Source organism: Doryrhamphus excisus, chromosome 17 (genome assembly GCF_030265055.1).
Source record: "Doryrhamphus excisus isolate RoL2022-K1 chromosome 17, RoL_Dexc_1.0, whole genome shotgun sequence".
NCBI classification, from domain to species: domain Eukaryota; kingdom Metazoa; phylum Chordata; class Actinopteri; order Syngnathiformes; family Syngnathidae; genus Doryrhamphus; species Doryrhamphus excisus.
In genome coordinates this window covers 5,659,096-5,683,724 of record NC_080482.1, presented here as the reverse complement: position 1 = coordinate 5,683,724, position 24,629 = coordinate 5,659,096, and the positions used below count along the sequence as shown (strand labels likewise).

The window sequence follows — 24,629 nt, the reverse complement described above, 5'->3', positions numbered from 1 at the left end:
TTTCGCTTATATCGGACAAAACCAGTGGGAAAAATTGAATCCGATATATCCGAGGTTTACTGTATATGCGTAAAGCGGACATTTTCTGGTATACGCATATACGCAACGGATTTCGCTTATATCGGACAAAACCAGTGGGAACAATTGAATCCGATATATCCGAGGTTTACTGTATTCCCGTACCTCCGTGATTGGGAAGGCCTGCTGCTGGGTGTCCTCGCTTAAGCTGACCACAAAAAGCACCTCCAACGTGAGTAGGAGACAACCAGCATGCTCCTGCCCTGACCCACTCACAATGGTCACCTCCAGGGCCATGTGGAGCTCCGGTCGCCCCAACGACTGGAGCATTTTCCTGGAGCCGAACAGAAGAAAAAGGCGAGTTAGGATGGAATTCATGAACTGTCTTTCATCAAGATGAGATAAAAATGCTACATTTCCCATACAGGACCATGCAACAAATGACGTGATGTGTTTGCATACATCCTGTAATTTAAACATCGACATGAACGTGTGGCTCCTATTACACAGGAAGGTGAGCGTTCAGCCATGTTGCTCTGACAAGAGTGTTTACTTTGGAAAGCAGGTTCTGTAATTGCGCGGCAGATGTGAGAAGCAGCGTCGGGGACACTTTTTGATTCTGTTCAGTGTAACCGGGGCTAAAACAGTCTGACCCTTCAAACGGCTACCTGTAGTAAATATTACCGAGTGATGGACGCCTGATGGAAACCATGCAAAAGGAATAACGCCACAAGGGAGAATTCTCTCAGCGTTCTTGTATTTTCACATCATTAACTCGACATCTAAGGTGGAATGTTCCAAAGGAATAATAAATTTAAGAGATGCCATTTTTCATCACCGGGTGCTATTAAAAATATGGAACGTAGCTACTTTGAAAAAAAAAAAAAACTCATTATGAAATGCAGTCCCTTGAATAAACTAATGTTAATATTCTAAGCATTCCACGGAGAGGAACTACGAAAAGGAACGCCAAAATGTGATGCAGCGCTGAGCCGTGATCCGATTTCAATGATGCTGAAGCTGAAGGCAGCCACGCCTGCCACGGCGCAACATGCAACCTTAGTGATCCAGCTCCAAACCATCTGGCACCAAGAGGAATGTGTCCCTCTTCCACGTGAAGGCATCTTCTCTGGATAGACTCAAAGCTCACGAGTTTGAGCTGGAGGATTTGGCAGGGTGCTTACAAAAACCTTTTAACATGGCTTGACGAGAACAAGGGAGGGCAGGCTGGCTACCATGTGTGGAATCAAGGTCAAACAGACTTTTCTGACGAGTGGGGTGGTGTTAATGTAGCCTTCAAGAGAGCCAAAATGATGAGAGGAAAAGTGGGAGAAAAAAAGAACACCGCATTTTGGAGAGCATCCAAGGAAAGCAAGCCCCACATGTCCCACTTTGAATGCAAAACTCCGACACAGTGAAACAATGGTGGCCTTTTTGGGGGCGGGGTGTCATACCAAACATATTTAAGGTTGCTGTTGGGGGCCTCGGCTGATTTGTCCTCCGTTGGCAGATGGAGTTGTTGAGGAAGCTGCCACAGTCCTGCTCCATGGAGGATGCCTGTTCGGACACAGTAACGCACCATTCAAGCAAATGCGGTGTACAATTAAAGAGTCGCACAAAACATGCACACACAAACCTGAGGTTCAGACACCAGTCATGCATGCAGGTGATACCGCAGCAAATATTCACATTGACAATAAATACACAATTATTTGCTCTCATATTGCAAATTGTCCTAATTGTGCCAAAAACTGGTTCTAAATTAACTGATTCGTTATTTATACGGCAACACAACAACTGTTTACTTTTGTTTCCTAATGTTGTGATTACGTTTGGTTTCGTTGTGCGTTAGCATGCAAATTAACAGACACGCTAATGTTCATCAATGCGGAATAACCGTTTCAAGGTTTAGTGTTGAGAATTAGTGATGGGCAAAACCGTTCATTTCAGTAAACCGGATCGTTCAGGTTCATTCAGTAAAAAGATCCGTTCATTTCGGTCAATTGGTCGTTAGCCTGGGATCTCCCCCTGTGCATAGACTCGGTCAGCCGTGTGGAGTCAGTCCGTTCACTCATGTTCACGTTCGTTCCGACTTAACAGAGCAACAACACGTGATGACTAGTGGTGTGTCGGTCATGAACGAATGGGTCAAAAGAACTAGTTCTTTTTTGTGAATGGAATGACAGTGTCGGTCAATCTCTCGGTCTCGGTATTTCAGTCAGTTAACCCCACCCACCCACAGAGCGAGGCGTGACGATAGGATAAGACAGGTAAGCACTCAGATAGTCCCGCCCTACAAAAGGAACGATGAACGATGAGCCAATCACTGAACGGGTCTTTTAGGGGCGGTGACCTCGTTCATTCCGTTCACAAAAAAGAACCAGTTCTTTTGACCCGTTCGTTCATGACCGAGACACCACTATCGAGAATGAGCAACACCAACACCTGCTTGAAAAGACGGCCTATTATTAGTAAATAAAATATGCATACGTATATAAGCTTCCTGTCCACCACTTGCTCTGTTCCAACAGGGGACACATTTACGGCAACACACATGAGCACGAGTCTTATTTACGTATGTGCCTTATTTACTCTTAATATGTCTACTATGTTGGGTAATACGGGTGTAAACTAAACTATAGGGGTGTTAGTATATGTCTAGAGGGCTCTAATAATGTAAAAAAATGTATGTGTTTATTATATATTATTTACTCTTATTATGTCTACTATGTTGGGTTATACGGGTGTAAACTAAACTATAGGGGTGTTAGTATATGTCTAGAGGGCTCTAATAATGTTAAAAAATTTAAAAATGTATGTGTTTATATTTATATATATGTATATATATATAAAATTCATTATTTACTCTTATTATATCTACAATGTTGGGTTATACGGGCGTGAACGAAACTATAGGGGTGTTAGTATATGTCTAGAGGGCTCTAATAATGTAAAAAAATGTATGTGTTTATTATATATTATTTACTCTTATTATGTCTACTATGTTGGGTAATACGGGTGTAAACAAAACTATAGGGGTGTTAGTATATGTCTAGAGGGCTCTAATAATGTAAAACAAAAATTGTGTGTGTGTGTGTATATATGACATATAAATATGACATATGACAAAAAATATGGTCAGGAACCAGCTGTCTTCAAGCGAGAGTGACTTTTTTGTTTCAAACCAAACATTAATAAGATCAACTTTGAACGCACCATATCCAGTTTGGGACACCAGTTCGGCTGCTCCTCCTATGGGCTTGGTGAAAACTCCCACAATTCCCTTCCCCATGCCAGAAATGACGCCTTTGGCTTTGCAACCAGCCGAGGTCTGCATCTCCCAGTTCCTTTGGAAATTCTGCATGGGCTGGTCCACGATGCCCGCTATTGCTCCTACAACAAAGACAAACCTTCATGTGTTATTTTGACTTTTTCCCATGCCATCCAAGTAATACTTCATTTGATTAATGGTGTAGACGAGTATGAAAATCTGAAGATTATTTTTGCACCCAAATCGTCACATACCCAGCAAACTAATGCCAAGTCGTGACAGCCCCTGCCTAAGCCCGTCTCCCAGACTCTCTGGTAGCTGTCGCCTCCACTCTTCCTGCCTGGTATAGTGCTCCTCATCCAGAGACAGACGGTCCATGTTCCTGGCCAGGCTGGTGGCCAAGTTGGTGATGGATGTCAGGGTGCCTGAGTGCACACAGACTCATTTTAATGCCAATTCAATGGTAACTAAAAAGGACGTACATCCTCCATGCACTGGGGTTACCTTTGGAGATGTGCTTGACAAAGGATGTGGTCCCTCTGGAGACGCCGCTGACAAAGGCACCGGGTCCGCGGGTCAGACCCTCATAGGGTAAACGGAAGAAATCGGACACACCATTACCGATGCTCCGTACCAGACTAGCGGGACTGCCCAGAATCTCCAAAGACCCCACGACCCATCCTGATATACAAGAACAACCACAAAAACACAAAGTGAAGACAATTATTAACTTCTTCTGTTCAGATTGACCAATGTGAGATATAAATCTACATTGGGGTGAGCAAACTACGGCTCGGGGGCCACATCCGGCACGCCAAGTGTTTGAATACGGCCCGCCTGTTGCCCGCCTGTTGCCCGCCTGTTGCCTGTTGTAGCTGTTTTACCAATTTTTACCAATTTATTTGATGTGGTCTGTTTATAAAATGCTCCTGAAAAAAGGGACACAAGCAAATAATAATCATAATAATAATAGTAATAATAGTAAAAGAAAATAAATTAAAAAATAAATTTAATAAATAATAATAATATACTAAATTTAATTTTAATAATAATAACTTTAATAATAATAATAATAATAATAATAATAATAATAATAAGCAGCACTTTACATCAAATAAATTTGATTTTGTTAAATCAATGTGGCCCCATAGTCAAAAAGTCTGCCCACCCCTGGTCTACATAATCCATATACCATCTAGAATCAGTCACTAAAGACAGAATACACTATTGAGCTGTACCCCATAGTGCAGGGGTGGGCAAACTACGGCCCGGGGGCCAAATGTAGGCCACCAAGCGTTTGAATCGGGCTGCTTTCCAAGTATTTGAACTTTAAACAAAAACTGGCAACATGACTTTTCAAGTCGGATGTCTTATTTAGCAAAAAAAAAAAAAGGCAAAATTACATAGTTTGACGTAAAATAGAAAAAATGAAATGAAATGGAAAAAAATGGACATGAGAACAGCTGATAGTATAACACTTTTACAGATAAAATTAGACAAATAATTCAAGGAAAATTATAAGCACAAAATAGTGTGTGTGTGTTAAATATATGTTTTGTTAACTCAAATATTTGCCCACCCCTGCCATAGTGGAATATTTCTCATTTTTGGACATTTGGCTATAAAGGTAAGGCGGTAAGGAATAACTTACCAGAATATTACCAGTCATTACAATGTGAGTACCGGCCCCAATACTTCAGTAAAAATGTAATCTTAGTGGTAGTCACAATGATTTTAGGAGCAAAGGAATAAACCAGCAGCACCTGCTCACAAACAAGCCTCCCGAGTACGTTTCTGGGGCGTAAGAGCTTCTTGCCAAAAACACTTTATAGAGTGTGAGACTCTCTCTACAAAAATGTTCAACATCATGATTTGATATTAAACCGTGTTAAACCTATTGGATTACATTCTCAACGTTCCACATATGCTAACACACATACGCTATATACGATGATGCAAGTAGCAAAGTGGATTTATTGCACCGTGCTATCTCACCTCTGCTATCCAAGAACTGAATTTACGGCTGGTTGATAGTCGCACTAACTGACGAATGCGCGTGCAAAATCAGATAGACATTTCTCAAGACGCCCGTGCTCGCTTTGATGCTCTACTCGTTTTAACGGCGGTCACTTAGAGGCCATATTGCTTTACATTGTCTCTCAGCAGCGGTTTGAGCCCAGACGGGAGCCTCGATTTTACAGTGCTGAGTCATCCTCTTATGGACGTGCACATACACAAACATGTATCGGCATGTGCTTTATATCCATATGCCTCCTTTGTGTGTGTGTTTGTGTTTAAATGTAGCGTTATACATCCTGAAGCTAATCAGACCCAGAACACAATGCTTGCCCAAACTAATGACGACTCCAGGAAGTGGAGAACACGGGGAGGTGTTGAAATACAAGCAGAAATGATGGCTGTAATGACACACAGCGGAAAGGAGGAATAAATCCAGCCAGAAGAATAATTTCTGATGTGGAAATGATGGGTTAAATAAGACCACATGTGGAGGCTTCAACTAGACAGGACAAGAGCATGGGCCAGAACTCCAGAGCCTTCATGCTTTTCGGCCAACTTCTCCATGGTGACGGTTTAGATGAACCATAATGTATCAGCAGTAATCAGTAAAACATTATGAAGCCCTTTTTTTACATGTAAGGTGAGTCAGATGCTGGAGTACCTTGGCTGGGCGATGCTGATCTGTGGTAAGTTTGTGCCAACTGGCAAATACGGCCCAATTTTTTTTTTTTATTATTATTATTATTATTTTTTTTTTACTGCGGCTGGATTTACATTGGCCATAACAATTCCACATTGGATGAAGAGTCTTGAACCAGTCATGATGTGCTATTCTTATCACTATATTGACAGTTACTATGGTAACCATTATGTCATTGTATGGTCATATCACCATAGCACCTTCGGTACGTGACAAAAATAAAATAAAAAAATAAAATATAATAAAAAAAACTTATTAGGAAAGCACTCTGCAAAACCTCATTATCTGATACTTTTACCTTTAAAAACCTTTATTAATTAAAAAAAAATAGATAATAAATAAAAAATAAGGGCTGCACGGCGGTCAAGTGTTTAGTGCGCAGACCAGGGTTCAATCCCACCCTCGGCCATCTCTGTGTGGAGTTTGCATGTTCTCCCCGTGCATGTGTGGGTTTTCTCCGGGTACTCCGGTTTCCTCCCACATTCCAAAAAACATGCTAGGTTAATTAGCGACTCCAAATTGTCCATAGGTATGAATGTGAGTGTGAATGGTTGTTTGTCTATATGTGCCCTGTGATTGGCTGGCGACCAGTCAGACCAGTGTACCTCGCCTGGCACCCAAAGACAGCTGGGATAGGCTTCAGCAGCCCCCGCGACCCTCGTGAGGATAAGCGGTAGAAAAAATGAATGAATGAATGAATAAATTGAATTAGGAAAGCAGGAAGTGAACAAATGTAACAGTTACTGATTGTAAAAGTACCAGATGGAGGGGTAGGATTTAATAAGCTTTGCTTCTTCCTACTCCTTTTGGACATGTGGAACTGTGAACTGATTATGTGATGCATTCAATTGTAATCTGATGCATGTTCAAATGAAATTAAACCATTACCATTACATTTCTAACACTTGACATCAAACTTTGGAAAAAGTTCCAAAATTGGAAATGTTAAAAACGGACGCACCGGCTCTGAAGAGGGCCCCAGCAGCATAATGCAAAGCCAGAGCGTGGACGAGCTGTCTGGCCGTGGTGCAGAGAGGCCCTCGCTCAAACAAGGAGAACGCCAGAGGTGTGTGGTCGGAAGCGATGTACAGCTTGAGGGACGCATGGATGCTGACCAACAGGTTGACCGGCTGAATGGTCAACTTCTGCAGACGCACAGGTTGCACTAGCGTCTGTATGGATTGAAGTACCTGTAGGACGCAGTACAATGTTACCTCCATATTTGCCTTGATTATCTTCGCTTGTGAATGTTACAAAGTACGATATAACACCTGCTCAGGTAGGGTGAGGTCTGAGGCAGCTTCTTTACACATCTGAGGCTTCACTGAGGTCATAGCGGAGGCAGGGATGAAGGTGTGGAACAAGGTTTTCACATAGTAAACAAATGTGTCCTCGAGATAGACTCTTGCAGGCTGGACTTGGATGTTAACCTATGGAGGACGCAAACAAAGGAGAATAGAAACTGTAGAGCCAAACATGGCAGAAAATGAGATGATTCCCACTATAAAAGGCCTATGAATTACTTTTATTGCTGCTATATAAACTGTATAGAATGTGAAGAATAAGAAGACACAGCAGGAGGGATCAGTGTTGCCAAGTTAGGGACTTTGTTGCAAAATTTGATGTTTTTTTGTGTTTTTTTTTTAAATAAATGAGAGCCCTAGATACTCTTTGTTTTTTTTTAAAGGGACTTGTGGAAAATTAGGAGGACACTTTTGGAGGAAAAATTTTACGTATTTTTTTTTTAATCAAAAATCTCTGGATTGTGACATAAAAAAAAATTAAAAAGACAAAAATACAGGACAGAAGACAGTTTGCTTGTAGCCAACATTTTCCAGCTGTAGAGATGCGACATATGACACAAAATGAGTTAATTTCCATTATAAAAGGCCTATAAATGACTTTTGATGCTGCTATGTAAGAAAGAAGAAGACACAGCAAGAGGGACATTTTTTTTTTTTTTAAATCAGAGCCCTAGATACTCTTTGTTTTTTGAAAGGGACTTGGGGCAAATTAGGTGGACACTTTTGGAGACTGAACAAGCAGAAAAATAAAAAATAATAACCTACAAGTGGCTCTGGATTTTGACATTTAAAAAAAATTAAAAAAGACAAAAATATGGGACAGAAGACAGTTTGCTTGTAGCTATAACATTTTCTAAATAACCACCACAGATAGATTGCAGCCCTGTGGGGAATGACAAATGACATCACAATGACAAATAGGTTAAGATAAAGTAATCCCACCTCCTCCAGACTGCATCCGTCCCCAGACAGGATCAGCCTCAACTGCAGGAAACAAAAACGTTTAAACTCCTCCAGGCGTTCATCCGTGTCAACGGGGTTGTCATGGTTACTCCACTGATTCCTGAGCTCGCTGGCCCCCTTTTGCTCCTGGCACAGCAGTACAGGGAAGTGGAAGCTCGCACGGTTGTACAGCTGGTTGTCCACTTGCAGGCATAAGCAGTACACTTCAATGAGAGAGGCTTTGGCCATAAAAGCCAAGAGGGACGCTGCAGCTGCTCCAGGCTTGGCAGTCTCCTCAGGGGGCAGGGAGGTGGGTGCCGGGGCTAGTCTGAGCAGCAAGTTGGTCAATGTGAGCCTCAGCAGCTCCACAGAACCCGAGGGGCTTGTGATGTCATCACTCAATGCCACACTGGCCTTGCTCAGAAGGACACTGAAGGACAGCTTGGTGGAGCTGGAAAAATAAATTGGATGAAAATAAATACACTTCCTCCATTTCAAACACGGATTCATTAATCATTATTTATAGAGCAAAAAAGAGGTGAGGTCCATCACAGCATAATCCCAAAAACTGTCTGAGGTCATTTGCTTATGTTTACCTGATATGTAATCACAGAGATGTGGTGCTATTCAATCTTTAATGATGTTTAGTGTTGATGTAATGGAAGAACCTTGTAAAGCAATGTGCTGCAACACTAAACCAATAAGAACACAGCAGGTCTTTATGGGGGAAAAGATGGCACTATTGGCATTGCTTTGAGAACCCATTATCAGCAATTATTATTGTTATTCATTCATTTTCTACTGCTTATCCTCACGAGGGTCGCAGGGGGTGCTGGAGCCTATCCCAGCTGTCTTTGGGTGCCAGGCGGGGTACACCCTGGAAACCGGAGTACCCGGAGAAAACCAACGCATGCACAGGGAGAACATCCACCCATCCATCCTTCCATCCAACCATCATCCATCCATCCATCCATCCATCCATCCATCACGCCATCATCCATCCAACCATCCATTCATCCATCCAACCATTTATCCATCCATCCATTCATCCATCCATCACACCATCATCCATCCAACCATTCATCCATCCATCCATCCAACCATTTATCCATCCATCCATTCATCCAACCAACCAACCAACCATCCATCCATCATCCATCGTTCCATCCAACCATCTATCCATCCATCCATCCATCCTGCCATCTGTCCATCCAACTATTCATCCATCCATCCAACCATCCATCCATCCAACCATTTATCCAACCAACCATCCATCATTCATCCATCCAACCATCATCCATCGTTCCATCCAACCATCTATCCATCCATCTGCCCATCCATCCATCCAACCATCCTTCCATCCATCCAACCATCATCTATCCATCCATCCATCCATCCATCCAACCATCCAACCAATCATCATCATCCATCCATCCATCCAACCCTCCATCCAAAAACCCAATCATCATCTATCCATCCAATCATCATCCATCCAACCAACCATCCAACCCTCCATCCATCCAACCAACCATCCAACCCTCCATCCATCCATCCATCCACCCAACTATCCATCCATTGAGATTTGCAGCATATGATCAGAAGTACTTATGACCAAGATATAAGCAGACTAAAGAAGTGTCTGTATTCAAATACCTGTTGTGTTGGTTGGTTAGAACATCCCCATCCACATCCACACCGCCCTCTGGTGACAGAGTCAGAACTATGGTTCCTTTCTCATATCCCACATCTACGTAGAGACAACCAAAGCCAGGCAAGAACACAACCTGAGCAGGAAAAACAAAATAATATCATGTTAGTAGTGAAACAGTTTAAGACCACACCCCTAACAAGTATAACGTTTAAGAAAACAAACAGAATGCAACCTCAAACTACCAGATTCATATCTAAGAATCCAACGTTCCGATATGAACCTCCAGGATTGACGGGATCTGCTCCTCATGTGACAAAAGGAAGCAGATCCCTGCTAAACACTTCACTCGGCAGCCATAACAAGCCCGACCTTTGATCTCTCACCCGTACCACCGAGGTCAGACCAGGACCTGGCAGTAACCAGAGATACGCAGCCTCAGCCTCAACCCCGACCAGCGGCCGGCTAGACACAAGACTAAACATTACACATCCTTCTTGTTAGCCTAACCCCTGGCTAGCTCACTGGTCTGCATAAAGGTACGCTGCCAGGGTCTCAACTTAAACACAGCAGGGCTAAACACACTTCATGGAAATGTCTAACATCTAACATTCATTTTCTATGCCGCTTGACGTCAGTAGGGTCACGGGTTAGCTGGGGGCTAACAGGTGGGGTACACCTTGGACCGGTCACCTGGGGACGTACAAACAAACATTCATACCTATGGACATTCTCTATTATTTTTGGAATGCTAGAAGAAGTCGAAATAACCCTCGCTTGCAACTCCAAGGATTCAAACCCGAGAAAGTCATATTAAACACCAGGAACAAGCCCCCCCCCCCACCAGACTTATGAAATATAATACTTTCGTATTTAAATTTTAGATATTGCAGGAGGTAATACGCTCAATCAAAAACAAATAGCAATGTATAAATTAGAGGCGGGGTACACATTGGACTGGTGGCCAGCCAATCACAGGGCACACATAGACAAACAACCATTCACACTCACATTCATACCTATGGACAATTTGGAGTCGCTAATTAACCTAGCATGTTTTTGGAACGTGGGAGGAAACTGGAGTACCCACAGAAAACCCACGAAAAATCCATACAGAGATGACCGAGGGTGGAATTGAACTCGGGACTCCGAGCTGTGAGGCCTGTGTGTGAACCATTTGTCCACCATGCAGCCCAATGTATAAATGAATGAATTCATTTTCTACCACTTTTTCCTCACGAGGGTCGCGGGGGTGCTGGAGTCTATCCCAGCTATCTTCGAGCGAGAGGCGGGTACACCCTGGACTGGTCATCAGCCAATCACAGGGCACACGTAGACAAACAACCATTCACACTCACATTCATACCTATGGACAATTTGAAGTCGCTAATTAACCTAGCATGTTTTTGGAATGTGGGAGGAAACCGGAGTACCCGGAGAAAACCCACGAAAACTCCGCACAGAGATGCTGAGGGTGGAATTGAACTCGGGACTCTTAGCTGTGAGGCCTGCGTGCTAACCACTCGACCACCGTGCAGCCCAATGTATAAATTATTAATAGTAAATTTGTCATACAAAGAAATAAACTATGAGCTCGTACCTGAGTACCAGGGCAATTAATGTCAATGGGTTCGGTCCAGTCTGTGGTGAAGACATCTGTTATTGTTTTCAGTGACAAAGTGGGCAGTGGTTCTCTCTGCCGGCAGTCGGGGAAACTAGAAAAGTGGTGGTAGAGCTCGTGGTGGATCGAACAATTTGCAGGAAGAGGACAACAGTACACCTCTGTTTTTGGAATTTCTGCAAAAGATCAATATTTAGTCAGTGGAAAATGTGAGGAGGAAAGTCTCACTTCCTCTTTCTCACCTTTGACATTCTCCTTAAGCATCAGCGGGATTGGACACTTGTTGTACACCAGCATGTGAGGACAAGGATCCTCATTGAGAGTAATGAATGTCACCCCAAGGTGCTCCTGATACGTCAGGACTATGGCTCTGAAACGTAGAAATAAAAACAAACAAAAGCATGAAAAACATTGCCTCAGCCTCTTAGAGCCGTTAGATATTATTCTACGTCAAAGCCCTGAGGTGCATCATTGACAGAACGCCAACAGAATGAATGACGCACTTTTAATATCACAAGAGAAGAAAAAAAAAATAGAAGGATGAAAACAAGCTGAGGAACTAACTGGAAATGTTAAGGGAGTTTTCTCCTCTGCTTCATTAGCACTATTTAACAAACACTAAATGTTCACTTTGACTCATGTTCAATACCCTGCTCTAAATGGACTGTTCCTGCCAGAGGGTCACACACGCTGCAGTTAACCCACCTGGTGTTCGGGCCACCCCCGGAGTTTGTTTCCCCGGGAACCGACACACTCTGCCTGGGGAAGTCTGCTCGGATGGGAGTGGGCAAGCTCCACGCTGTAGACCCCAATAATGAGCTGAAAAGCATGTATTTTAAAGGCAAGGGGAACTCCACTTTGCCTTGGTCGCTGGTTTGGAGAAGGTCCCAGCATGGCACTGAGTGGGGTTTGGCTGGAGAGGACACTTCGCATGGCGTCAGAGTGAATGCTGCCGTCTCTGGTATTTCACAGACCTGTGCAAAATAGAAACATAACATTTCGAAAACATTCAAATCAAAGCAAATAATTATGACTTGCTTTCACCCAAATGAGCCTTTTTTTTAATTAAATTGAGTAGCACAGAAACCCTGCTGGGCTGCTTTAAAAACACTGACCTCCACTCATCCACTGTGTTGTCATTGAAGACGTTTTCTTTCTAAATTTCAGCCCTCCTGACAACTTCCAAGCTCTGCCATCTTTCTTTAGGGAGATCAGAAGCCTACATTGTTTTACATTACACTACAATGTTGCTCTCATCAGGGCCAAGCAGGAGATGAAAGCAAGAAAGGAAACCTGCATCCAATTTTGTTTGTCTAATACGTATCCCTATGAAGTGCTGTTGCCTCATAGCGAGAACAGTGGAAGGACAAAGGGCAGTGTGGGGGGGGGGGACATGATCTAAAACGGCTTGCTGTGTCCTTTTAATGCATTTGTGTGGTCGTTATGGTGTCTCTGTGTGAGTCATGGGCACGTTACATCTACTTTATGTGTGAATGGGCTATATGATAGGATGCAGCACCTACACAAGCACATATCGTATATGTATGAGGTAGCAATAGAGAGCTACAGGTCAAGGATTTATAGTGTATTTATAGTGTATATTGTACTCAAATACCTTGTATAAACTTATACAACTTATACACTTATACCATAAATATAAACATTAAAGCTCATTACCTGGTTATCATTCCCCAGACGGTGGTCAGTCAGCAGAGGCCTGCAGTGTATTGTGTAGCCGGTGTTGTTGACAAGGATTGTCCTGTCCTCTATCTGGAGGATTTGGATACCGTGTTTCACCGTAGATGACACACAGAATTGACACAGCTATGGAAGAAATCACAGACAAAATTTAACAGATATTTATCTGCTTCATTACAGTGACATAAAAGCGGATTAAATCATAGCAGCTATGTTTTCCATACGGTGAAAAATCACTTGCCACTCACTCAAACTTATGAGAGCCTAGCGTATGCCTTGAGTAGAGTAGTAAGTTAATCTGTAATGGTAATGGTTTTATTTCATTTGTTTGTCTAATACGTATCCCTATGAAGTGCTGTTGCCTCATAGCGAGAACAGTGGAAGGACAAAGGGCAGTGTGATTACAATTGATTACAATTGAATGCATCACATAATCAGTTCACAGTTCCACATGTCCAAAAGGAGTAGGAAGAAGCAAAGCTTATTAATTACTACCCCTGCATCTGGTACTTTTACAATCAATAACTGTTACATTTGTTCACTTCCTGCTTTCCTAATATAGTTTTTTTAATTTTATTGTATTTTTTTATTTGATATTTAATTATTATTATTAATTATTATAAATATTATATATTTTTTTCTAAATATTTTATTTTTTTCAAATAATGTATTTATTTTATATATTTTTTTTTTATTTTTTATTTTTCACGTACCGAAGTACGAGGTGATATGACCATCCAATGACATAATGGGTACCATAGTAAGTGTCAATATAGTGATATGTATAGCACATCATGACTGGTTCAAGACTCTTCATCCTTGTATTTAGCAAACATCAACTGCTTGTATTGTTTCTTGAATTGGCTCATCGTTGTGCATTGTTTGACCTGTAGTAATATAGAACCGTGCTATATCATGCCAGCAGCTCTTTTTAACATTTTCGTTCCCTTATTTAGCAACATAAAGAGGGGCAAGACATTACAAACAGTCCGATGCAGTGTAGTTCTACATCACTGCAAACCTCAGCGACATTAACAAAGAACATCTGTTGTTGTCTCTGTACAAGCTAGCTTATAAAAGCTCTTGTTCGGGATCTCATTAAATTGTGCAGGTGGACCTAATTCAGTGTCTTGAGACTATTTTCCATTTCACCATTCAGGTTTGTCGGTGCATGGCAAGGATTTACTACATTAAAAATGTAGCAGCAAATCTTTCTTGAGGATTTTATCGTCTCCTCCCCACCCCTGGTCATCATGTCATACACGTTTTGTCATGTGCCTGGTATATAAACAACTCCTGATTATTAAATACCTATTTTGCTGGCCCTCACCTTCTGTCTGCCGGGGAAAGCTCCCAATGTGATGTCCGCCTCCACGTATCCTTCCTCATCTAAGGTTACTACCTCGGAATTTGCACCCTCCTTCCATCGCGGTGAGGTCAGATCATGCACCAGTTTCAGTGCTGTAGACTTGTGGACTGTGTTTGTTTGAGCCCAATATATGCCGATCTGGAAAGCTTCCTACATGGTAGAGAACAATAGGGGGGGAAAAAAAGACATAAAATAATAACTTCTTATGGCTCATCAGTAAGCATGCATCATAAATACATCAAATATGCAGAACACATACTGCAGATGGCACCATACCTTGAAGTTAGGCGGTACAATGACCTTGCCGGCTGGTATCTGCAGTACAATGGTCTCTCCCTCAAAAAGCCACAGGTCCCACTGGGAGTGATTAGCCAACAGGGCCCAGGGTAGCAGCTCCACCAGCAGGGTGCTCAGGCCCAATTTCCAGCACGATAACTTCACTTGCATAGGACTATCCCACTGGGCGAGGGGCTCCAGTGTTGAACTAGAAAGAGAAAAAAAAAAAAACCCACTGCACTAGAATGCACCCCTGGATTTTACTACTGCGGCTAATGAGCAGCTATACAGAATAAATCAGAAGCAGGCAGACATCCAATCATACAGCAAATTGGACATGAATAATATAATATGCACGGTTTGATCACGAGTGCGTACAAGGGCACTTAGAAGACTGACAATCTTAATGGTTTTTTCTCCACGCTGAGCTAAGCCAGGTGACACGAGTCTGCCGATACTGTGGTAAACTCGCTTCAAAGACACAAGCGTCGTGACTTGTGACTGCAAACCTCCACCCTCTCACGTAAACAACAAGGACATACACGCAGACAGAGAGACAAACACACGGCTACCTGTAATGCGGCGCCGATAAACAAATGTCACTGTCACTTTAGTTTGTTAGCAAAACTATTTAAACAAATTATCAAGGGGGAAAGTTCTCCCGTGCGCTATATGTAGGTTTTGCGCACTCCGCTAAGTAAAACGACATGCTGCTAAAGTGGTCATTTAAATGAGTTGTGTATATAAACGGGCAATTTTGCTCCACTATATATATATGTATGTATGTATGTATGCCATTAAAATACTGACAGCAGTCATAAAAACATAACAAGCATGGCAACGTGCACAACTTATGTCTTATGAATTGGAAAAGTGTTGAGAACAGCAGATCATTTTAACCAAATAGATTCTGCTGGGGCCTGCACGGTGTATGAGTGGTTAGCGCAGAGACCTCGCAGCTAGGAGACCAGGGTTCAATTCCACCTTCGGCTATCGCTGTGTGGAGTTTGCATGTTCTCGCCATGCATGCGTGGGTTTTCTCCGGGTACTTCGGTTTCCTCCCACATTCCAAAAACATGCTAGCTTAACATGCTAGCCTCTTGCCCCAAGACAGCTGGGATAGGCTCCAGCATAGAAAATGGATGAATGGATTTCTTTAAATCCCAAGCACATAGCCCTGAACATAATGTGTGTGTGCATGTGTGTGTGTGAAAATCATCCCAGAGAATTGCAATCCTTATCACAGGCCTCACAGCAAGGAGACCCGAGTTCAATTCCACCCTCGGCCATCTCTGTGTAGAGTTTGCATGTTCTCCCCGTGCATGCGTGGGTTTTCTCCCGGTACTCCGGTTTCCTCCCACATTCCAAAAACATGCTAGGTTAATTGGCGACTCCAAATTGTCCATAGGTATGAATGTGAGTGTGAATGGTTGTTTGTCTATATGTGCCCTGTGATTGGCTGGTGTACCCGCCCGAAGACAGCCGTGATAGGCTCCAGCACTCCCCGCCACCCTCGTGAGGAAAAGCGGTGAAAAATGAATGAATGAATGAATGACTCTGCTGGAGTGACGTTGTCATGTCAGACGTCTTTCCACTGTGGTTAACCTTTTTGTGTACCATACTGGTGTTTATGCATGTGCAAGGTTAATTGGTGAACTGCAGGAGAGGTCAGCCAAGTGTTGGCCTCATAAATCACACACACAAAAAGAAACGAAAACACTATTGTGACAGAGCAAAAGAAACCCTCCGTTGCTTTAACCCTTCGATGCATAAGTGGGTCAAAAATGACCAGGTCAGGTTATTTTCTTGAAATATCTTCATAATGAAAAAGTGTTATAATTTCATATTCCAGGTATTCCCCAAAAAACATGTTTATGACATCCGGCCAACCTTTTATACATTTTAAGAAATTTTTGTTTTTGTGTTACTACCTCAACCTTCAATAATTGGGTCAAACATGACCCGCATGCATTTTCTATGGAATCCAATAGGAACCTTTGATTCTTATTCTCTTACTTCATAACTGGCTGACACTAGCTGGCTAATATTACTATATGTATAGTTGGGCATTACTCTTTTATTTCCTCACCCATGCCTTGGCTGCTAGTTACACAGCTTGAAATGGTCCTACAGATGCTGGATGATGGAGAAGCAGTAACGGGGTTGTACTCTGAGTCAGAAATGTCTGAAGACCTAGACTTTAGTGCAGGTGGCAAGCCAAGTAGGGTCTAAAGATCTTCTGGGTGTGTGATGCACGCATCCCCTATGCGACACACAATGGATCATTTTTCAAAGATGTAAAAAAGTGAAAAATTAAGATGTTTCTAACATGTTTCTTCCATGTGCAATATTAAGGGCTCTCAATGCAATATACTAAGTTATATGTGAAGTATTTCCATAATGCCTCATATTAACTCACTAGCAAGATCTCAGTGTATAGACTGGTCATATATCTCATTTCGTTTCACATTATCTACACACTGTATTGTATATATAACTCTGTGAAAAACTGTTGATTTTGTTAATACTTGGGTTGTGTATATGTTTATTTTATTTTATTGTATATTTTGTATTTTGTACTGCTTACCTGATTCTGTACTCTTGCTGCTGTGCAATGCAAATTTCCCCACTGAGGGACGAATAAAGGTATATCTTATCTTATCTTATGAAATCATTCTTGTGTGGTCCTAAATATAATACTAAATATAATACAAGCATTGATTCTAATATGGGTCATTTTTGACCCACTTATGAAAGAGTGTAGGGTCTAGTCACTCGTGCATCTAAGGGTTAAGACACAGTGCTTCTCTCTTTCTCTCTCTCTTTTTCTGGACAAGGGAGTATGCACACTGAGCTTTCATCTGCAGTGCAGCGGCCCTCTCAGCATGCCCATAAACTGTTCCCCATGTCTGGCCACTCTTTTCTCCCATGTGTAGTACATTTAAGGGTACAGTCAATGCTGATTACTAAAATAAAAAGAAGTTACAAACAGTAACGACAACAGGAAAAAAAAAAAAGCAGATTTCAGTACCCCGACATTACCAGGCTCATAAAAACTGTTTTTTTCTTTGATTTAAAGTACAAATTAAATGTCTTAATGCTTGAGTTAAATTATGCTGCTCTCATTTTAGATGAAAAGCAGTACTCTCATAGACAAATAGTACAAAGTACAGAGCTACTAAATGAGTACCCGTCTGTGTCTTTGGAGACGTAAGGCCATGGTGGCTCGCTGGAAGTCTTTGGACCATAGAAATCAGACAGGATGTTCTCCAGGTTGTTCTCATTTCCATTCTTGTCCACTATCTGTTTGATGAGGCTGGTGGAGATGGGTACAGCACAATGGGATGCATCTTTATCCTCCCTGAAAAGAAGAACGCAAAGTCATTGTCAGTCCAATCCCTGATCAACTTTATCAGTTTAAATATGTACAGACAAAACTAAATATGCAATATTGCTTTGCAAGGCATCTTTCATTGAGCTTTACCAATCTTGTTGGGTATTCCAGCATAAAACTGTGCACCATTATGGTTCTTTTTGTTTTACTCTGCAACATTCAAAGTATGCAAATGTTCCCAAGAAGCCCGGTGAACACGCTAATGAATTGCATCCATTCTACAGTAAACCTTGGATATATCGGATTCAATTGTTCCCACTGGTTGTGTCCGATATAAGCAAAATCCGTTATATGCGTATACCGGAAAATGTCCGTTTTACGCATATATCGGATTTATATCCGGTATATAGTATGTAAATCGGATTTTATCCGTTATAAAAAGGCACTTCCTTGACTATGTTTCCAATGTACCTGGACGCGCAGGCAACGCTGCAAACGCTGCAAATGACGTCGTATAGCGGCCTGTCACGATTCGGCGAATCGGAGCGCCACGATGCGGCCATCCGATATATGCGAGGGAAATTTAATGGAAATGCATTGGAACGGGACTGGAGATTTTGTCCGAAATAGGCGAAATCCGTTATAAAAAATCAGATATATGCAATGAATTTTTATTGGAAATGCATTACAGAAAAATCGGTTCTTTTTTATCTGTCCATTGTGAGCGAATTTCCGATATATTCGAGTCCGATATATCCGAGGTTTACTGTACTATAAAAGGAACTTAGGGTAAGCGACATGATGGAGACAAGGTGTCGACAGGAAGATTTTCATTCCGAACACTTCCTGAGGGGGTTAAACTTGAAGAGGCTTCTGATTGTAAGCCTCATTTTTTTCTCATGTGGTTGCCTATATGAGCCGAGCAGGACACGGTGGTTCTGGTTAAGACCTGTCTGTCTCTCTTGTGCTGCACACCACAGCCCTGTCCATTACAGCCCACAACTATGTGTAATTACAGGAAGGAAAGATGAGCCGTTGACCAGTGAACATTCAAAATTGAATCCATCCTTGGGGTTTAAAGGCACATATACGGTATATGTGTATATATATATATATATATATATGTGTGTGTGTGTGTAAAGGTACATTCCCACTTGTGGCTTCTGTTGAGTGCATTTATAAGGCTGGAAAGTAACCAAGCATGGATTGAGTCGGGGGTACAAGAGTGCAGAATGGAAGCGTGTGGTGAGACACGGTTTATGCAGGGGACACTGTGTAAACACAAGGGATATTGTGGTTGCAAACCCCAAAAGAACAAGACCGAGATGCATTCATTTTTATTGTTTTTCAGGCTTATCTACAACATTAGGAGCTAAATATATTCCCAGTCACTACGGTATTGCTATGTGGTTCTTACAGGGCCTGTGTAATCAAAACAAACTTTGTGACCAGATATCTAAACCAAAAAAAATTCTGTCAGGAGTCAATTACGCTCAGTGTTTACTGTTTATTCAACTCATCAGTAGTCGCTACCATAAAGAATGAAATTCCCTCCATGTATTCCTATAACACGGCAGTTTATGCATGCACAGATGACAAATACGGTAGGAGCAGCTATACATGTGGTAGTCATTTCTCGACTTACACTAACACTAATGTAACTGAAAGTCAAAGCATCTGCCATTTATATATATATGCGTGACATGACACATGAGGTACCATAGTGATATATCGACTAATGTTATTACATCATATAAAATTCAGATGAATTATACATACATGACAATTATTTTACAAGCAAATGTAGATTCATCGCAGAAAAACCTACGACGCTACAAATGTGAGGCCGGCTAATAACTCTCAAACCAACACTGGCACATAGCGCTAACCCTAGTAAATAACAGTAGACCACACACAGAAACAACATGGAAAACATCTACTCAAGATACATACATCTTCTCCAAACACATACACAAATAAAAACCACAGGTAGGTCCAAAAACCTGCTCTCTGTTAGAGTCTCCATCGAAATTAGGGGTAATTACAGTTTGACCTGACATGCTGGAATTGGAGTTGTATTTCTGCTGCCAAGCTGACTTCCTGCATGTCTGAAATAAGGGGGAAATTGGCTTACTAAACTCAAAATATGCTATGAGCATTTTTTTTTTTTTTTTAAAGTAAGTGGCTCTCCAACTACACAAGATCGAAACATTGCAAGCCAGAGAAAGACCGGCTGTCAGACTGGCTTTTACAACAATAGTCGGACCAAAAATAAAAAGCCATAGCATTTCAGTATGTGGAATCAAACTATGGAATGGATTGAGTAAGACCCTCAAACAATGCACAACGATGAGCCAATTCAAGAAACAATACAAGCAGTTGATGTTTGCTAAATACAAGGATGAAGAGTCTTGAACCAGTCATGATGTGCTATACATATCACTATATTGACACTTACTATGGTACCCATTATGTCATTGGATGGTCATATCACCTTGTACTTTAGTACATTATTTAAAAAAAACAAAAACAAAAAAAAAACCCTTAAACTGTATTATGGAAAGCAGGAAGTGAACAAATGTAACAGTTACTGATTGTAAAAGTACCAGATGGAGGGGTAAGATTTAATAAGCTTTGCTCGTAGGTTTGCATTTACTGAGTGCAGGCAATTTGCGGCCCACGTAAGGAAGTCCGGCTCGCATTGAATTAATAGAACTTGATGTTAGAAAAAAAACTGTAAAACCTCATTATATGATGCTTTGATGTTTTTTTTTTTAAAAGAACCTTTACTAATAAAAAATTAAAAAATGATAAAACAATACAAAAATTTAATGAAAATAAAATAAATGAATAAAAACTTAAATTGTATTAGGAAAGCAGGAAGTGAACAAATGTAACAGTTACTGATTGCAAAAGTACCAGATGGAGGGGTAGGATTTAATAAGCTTTGCTTCTTCCTACTCCTTTTGGACATGTGGAACTGTGAACTGATTATGTGATGCATTCAATTGTAATCTGATGCATGTTCAAATGAAATAAAACCATTACCATTACCAAAATAAGAAGGAACATGAAGACTGCTGATAATTTTGTCCGCACCCTCACTTGCTTTCTTTTTTTTTTTACATGAAAAGCCTGTTGCGATATGGGTTTTATTCATTATTATTGAGATTTTGTATTTGTTTCTTACCTGGCCTGGAACGTGAGATGGTGGGTAAGGTCTGCCTCGGTGTTGAACAGGGGCTCCTGGTGGCCCTGCCCTGGTACCAGCTGGCTCTCTCGTAGTCCTAGGCTCCTTTTCTCTATATGGATGATTATTGGGTCCGGTAAATGGCTCCTCATGACAAACAGTGGACTAAACGCAACCTGAAAGAAGACAATTGTATGTGTTACAAAGATGCATTACATCATATCAGAGGCTAAGTAGATTATAAGGACGGGAAAACTAAAATCTTAATCTTTCATTACCATATGCAAAAGTAAATCCAGGACACTCACCACTCTTTGTTGCATATGGGAATTCGGTTCAATCGTGATGAGATTACACCACACGAAGAGTAAAGATCCATCAGAACACGGCACCTTAATAGAAGACCAAAAAGAATTAGTGGGCCATGTGCCATTTTGGACTTGACTGGGGGATGTGGTGACTTCATTGCTTCCCAAAAGCTGAAAAGAATGGGTTTCATCAAGAACACTTCACTTGTCTTTGTTCCAGACGTCACTGATGGAATGTATGTTTCCTCAGTGATATGTCGTGTTATTGCTGTGTTGCGGCCGTGCAGACGCATGCTTTGATTTTAAATGTGTTCGGTTTATTTATTTATTTATGGCATGCCTGAAAAGCATGAAGACTAATTTTTAATTTTTGCACTGTTTGTGTTTTGTTCACCCATAAATTATACACTTTACACGCAATTTGTGACAGCAAATGGTGCACATTGGGACAAAATTATTTTTTTTACATCTTATCAAGTACTGTTTTCTTCTAGTATACGGCAACAGTATGCACAATACACATATCTGTGAAGCAGTCTTGGCATTATTTGGTCCTGCTGTGTCCCATGTGATGCCCCCACAACAGCAGTAATTCCTCTATTTGCAAGGCCCCTACAAGATGCTGAACTCAAGAGAACCCGCTCCCAGTGCAGGAATAGAAAGATTAGTCTTTTTTTTAATTAATTTATAATTATTAATTAATTATAATTTAAATAAAAAAATAAAAATAAGTAATTATAATTAATTATAATTAATTATAATTAATTAACTTATAATTATTATAATAATTTAATTAATTTTAAATAAAATACAGTTTAGTTTAGTTTAATTTATTATTATAATTTAATAATAGATATTATTATTTATATTTATTATTGTTGTTTATTTATTATTATTATTTTATTATTATTTTATTAAGTATTTATTATCCAGAAAAAGAATGTAGAAAGAGCAGAAAGGGTGTATAAACGAGAAAGAAGAACACAGACAATATGGGAGAGGGTTTGCTTACTAGAAGACGTCACTTTGGGCATTATGATAAATTACTAACAAAAATTCACATAGGTATTGAAAAAATGAGCCATAAATAATAGAAATGAAATGTCTGTGACTTAGTGATGAGAAGGAGAGACGCTGATCTAAAAAACTACATTCCTGTGGATGAACAAACAGGACGATGAGCAGGTTTCCAGAGAATGGAGTTAATAAGCGATTAAAGCGCGTGACAGACGAGGTAGCGAGTGTGTGGGCGACAGAGCAAAAGAAGCAGAGGGAAATAGTTAACGGAGAAGAAAAGCGAGATCTAAGGATTCAGCTACTAGACAACTCTCTTATTTGGATCCAACCATCCATATGTGGAATGAATGTCTGATGTGCGGAGAAAAGATAACAGCGGAGTTTGGACACAAGTCAGTTGGGGGGGGGGGCAGAAATGCAAGCTGTTAAAAGTATGACGCTCATATAGCAGCAAAAATACAAGCAAAGCCACAAACAAAGGCCGACAACAAGTAAAACAAAGAATACAAGGAGGAGGAAGTGATCAGCTGGTGTGAAAGTGCTTTCAATGGATCTCATGCCCGCATATCAGTGAGCGTTTCCTGTTTATGCTTAGCGATACGGAGCATAAACTCTATTATTTACTTCTCAACATCTTTGGCCGACAGACTAAAAAAATAAAAAAAAAGACATTTCTTAGTGAGTGATGATGGTTTGTTATCAAGTCTTATGCCACAGTGGCCACCCAAGAGAAGATGATCTGGTCACAGTTGGTGGTCCAGTCACCAGCGACAAATAGGTGTGAGATGAAGATATGGTAATGGTTTTATTATTTCATTTGAACATGCATCAGATTACAATTGAATGCATCACATAATCAGTTCACAGTTCCACATGTCCAAAAGGAGTAGGAAGAAGCAAAGCTTATTAAATCCTACCCCTCCATCTGGTACTTTTACAATCAGTAACTGTTACATTTGTTCACTTCCTGCTTTCCTAATATAGTTCAAGTTTTTTTTTTGTCACGTACCGAAGTACGAGGTGATATGACCATACAATGACATAATGGGTACCATAGTAAGTGTCAATATAGTGTTGGAATCAGCTGTGAGGCCTGTGCGCTAACCACTCGTCCACCGTGCAGCCGGTGGTAAAATATATGTGTATTTATCCGGTTGGCACATTCTAAATTTGCAAAGGAGGAGCGACACGGTAAGTGCACTATATATATATATATATATATATATATATATATATATATATATATATATATATACATATATATACCGTCAGAAACGGGTACATGTACAGTTGGAGCTGATTATTATATAGAATACTACACAGTATCAAACGCTACACTACCATGGCTAGGAAAATTTAAGAATACACAAAAGTTGCCATATTAACTATAGTTCACTTATTTTTTCCATTAATTTTACAATTAAGAATCTTGAAATATTACTTAAATCATTGTTTGTGCAAATAATAAAGGTTTAGTTCTACTTCAAGTGTTTAGAAATCCCAAACCAGTCATGAAAAGATTTGTTTTTGACCTTAAAGGTTCTTTTTCTGAAGTCAACCCAGCCATGGTAATCTAATGTGTACTATGGAAAGTACAATACCTGAACAATAGAGCTGCTGGTGCCCATTTCCTTCCTCTCTAGCTGCACATCCTGGGACCAGTCGTCATCTCCTCTGGCCCTCACACACAGCTCTGTCAGTTCTGCGTCCTCCAGAACGTAGGATGGCAACTTAGCTCCTGCCTCCAGGCACTCGCAGTGTTCTCTGACCACCGTCTGACCGTTAGGGCCAACATAGTGCTGGGCCAGGCGCACTTCAATGTCCTCAGTCAGGTAACTGCATAATATTTGGCGTCCGCAGATTATTACCTGGTAAAGGGAACACATACGTAGATCTTCACTGTATTATAACATC

The 24,629-nt window shown here is 40.9% G+C and overlaps 1 protein-coding gene across 6 annotated transcripts in view; it reads right to left on the bottom strand.

Moving 5' to 3' along the window:
- The window catches only part of LOC131105440 (intermembrane lipid transfer protein VPS13B-like), a 265,748-nt gene that overhangs the window by 1,395 nt on the left and 239,724 nt on the right, over nucleotides 1-24,629 (bottom strand). For 4 of the 6 annotated variants that reach the window (XM_058053558.1, XM_058053556.1, XM_058053557.1 and 1 more), the window contains 19 exons: nucleotides 24,317-24,583; nucleotides 21,699-21,782; nucleotides 21,391-21,566; nucleotides 18,057-18,227; nucleotides 14,867-15,074; nucleotides 14,552-14,740; nucleotides 13,201-13,347; nucleotides 12,229-12,497; nucleotides 11,766-11,893; nucleotides 11,503-11,699; nucleotides 9,908-10,038; nucleotides 8,255-8,705; nucleotides 7,280-7,438; nucleotides 6,970-7,198; nucleotides 3,794-3,970; nucleotides 3,544-3,714; nucleotides 3,235-3,411; nucleotides 1,473-1,575; nucleotides 184-352 (listed from right to left, as the gene is read on the bottom strand). In XM_058053558.1, the coding sequence (XP_057909541.1) occupies nucleotides 184-352; nucleotides 1,473-1,575; nucleotides 3,235-3,411; nucleotides 3,544-3,714; nucleotides 3,794-3,970; nucleotides 6,970-7,198; nucleotides 7,280-7,438; nucleotides 8,255-8,705; nucleotides 9,908-10,038; nucleotides 11,503-11,699; nucleotides 11,766-11,893; nucleotides 12,229-12,497; nucleotides 13,201-13,347; nucleotides 14,552-14,740; nucleotides 14,867-15,074; nucleotides 18,057-18,227; nucleotides 21,391-21,566; nucleotides 21,699-21,782; nucleotides 24,317-24,583 (3,603 nt within the window). Of the gene's footprint in view, nucleotides 1-183; nucleotides 353-1,472; nucleotides 1,576-3,234; nucleotides 3,412-3,543; nucleotides 3,715-3,793; nucleotides 3,971-6,969; nucleotides 7,199-7,279; nucleotides 7,439-8,254; nucleotides 8,706-9,907; nucleotides 10,039-11,502; nucleotides 11,700-11,765; nucleotides 11,894-12,228; nucleotides 12,498-12,638; nucleotides 12,724-13,200; nucleotides 13,348-14,551; nucleotides 14,741-14,866; nucleotides 15,075-18,056; nucleotides 18,228-19,405; nucleotides 20,309-21,390; nucleotides 21,567-21,698; nucleotides 21,783-24,316; nucleotides 24,584-24,629 lie in introns of those variants that run through there. The other 2 variants (XM_058053560.1, XM_058053562.1) reach the window with 2 other exon arrangements.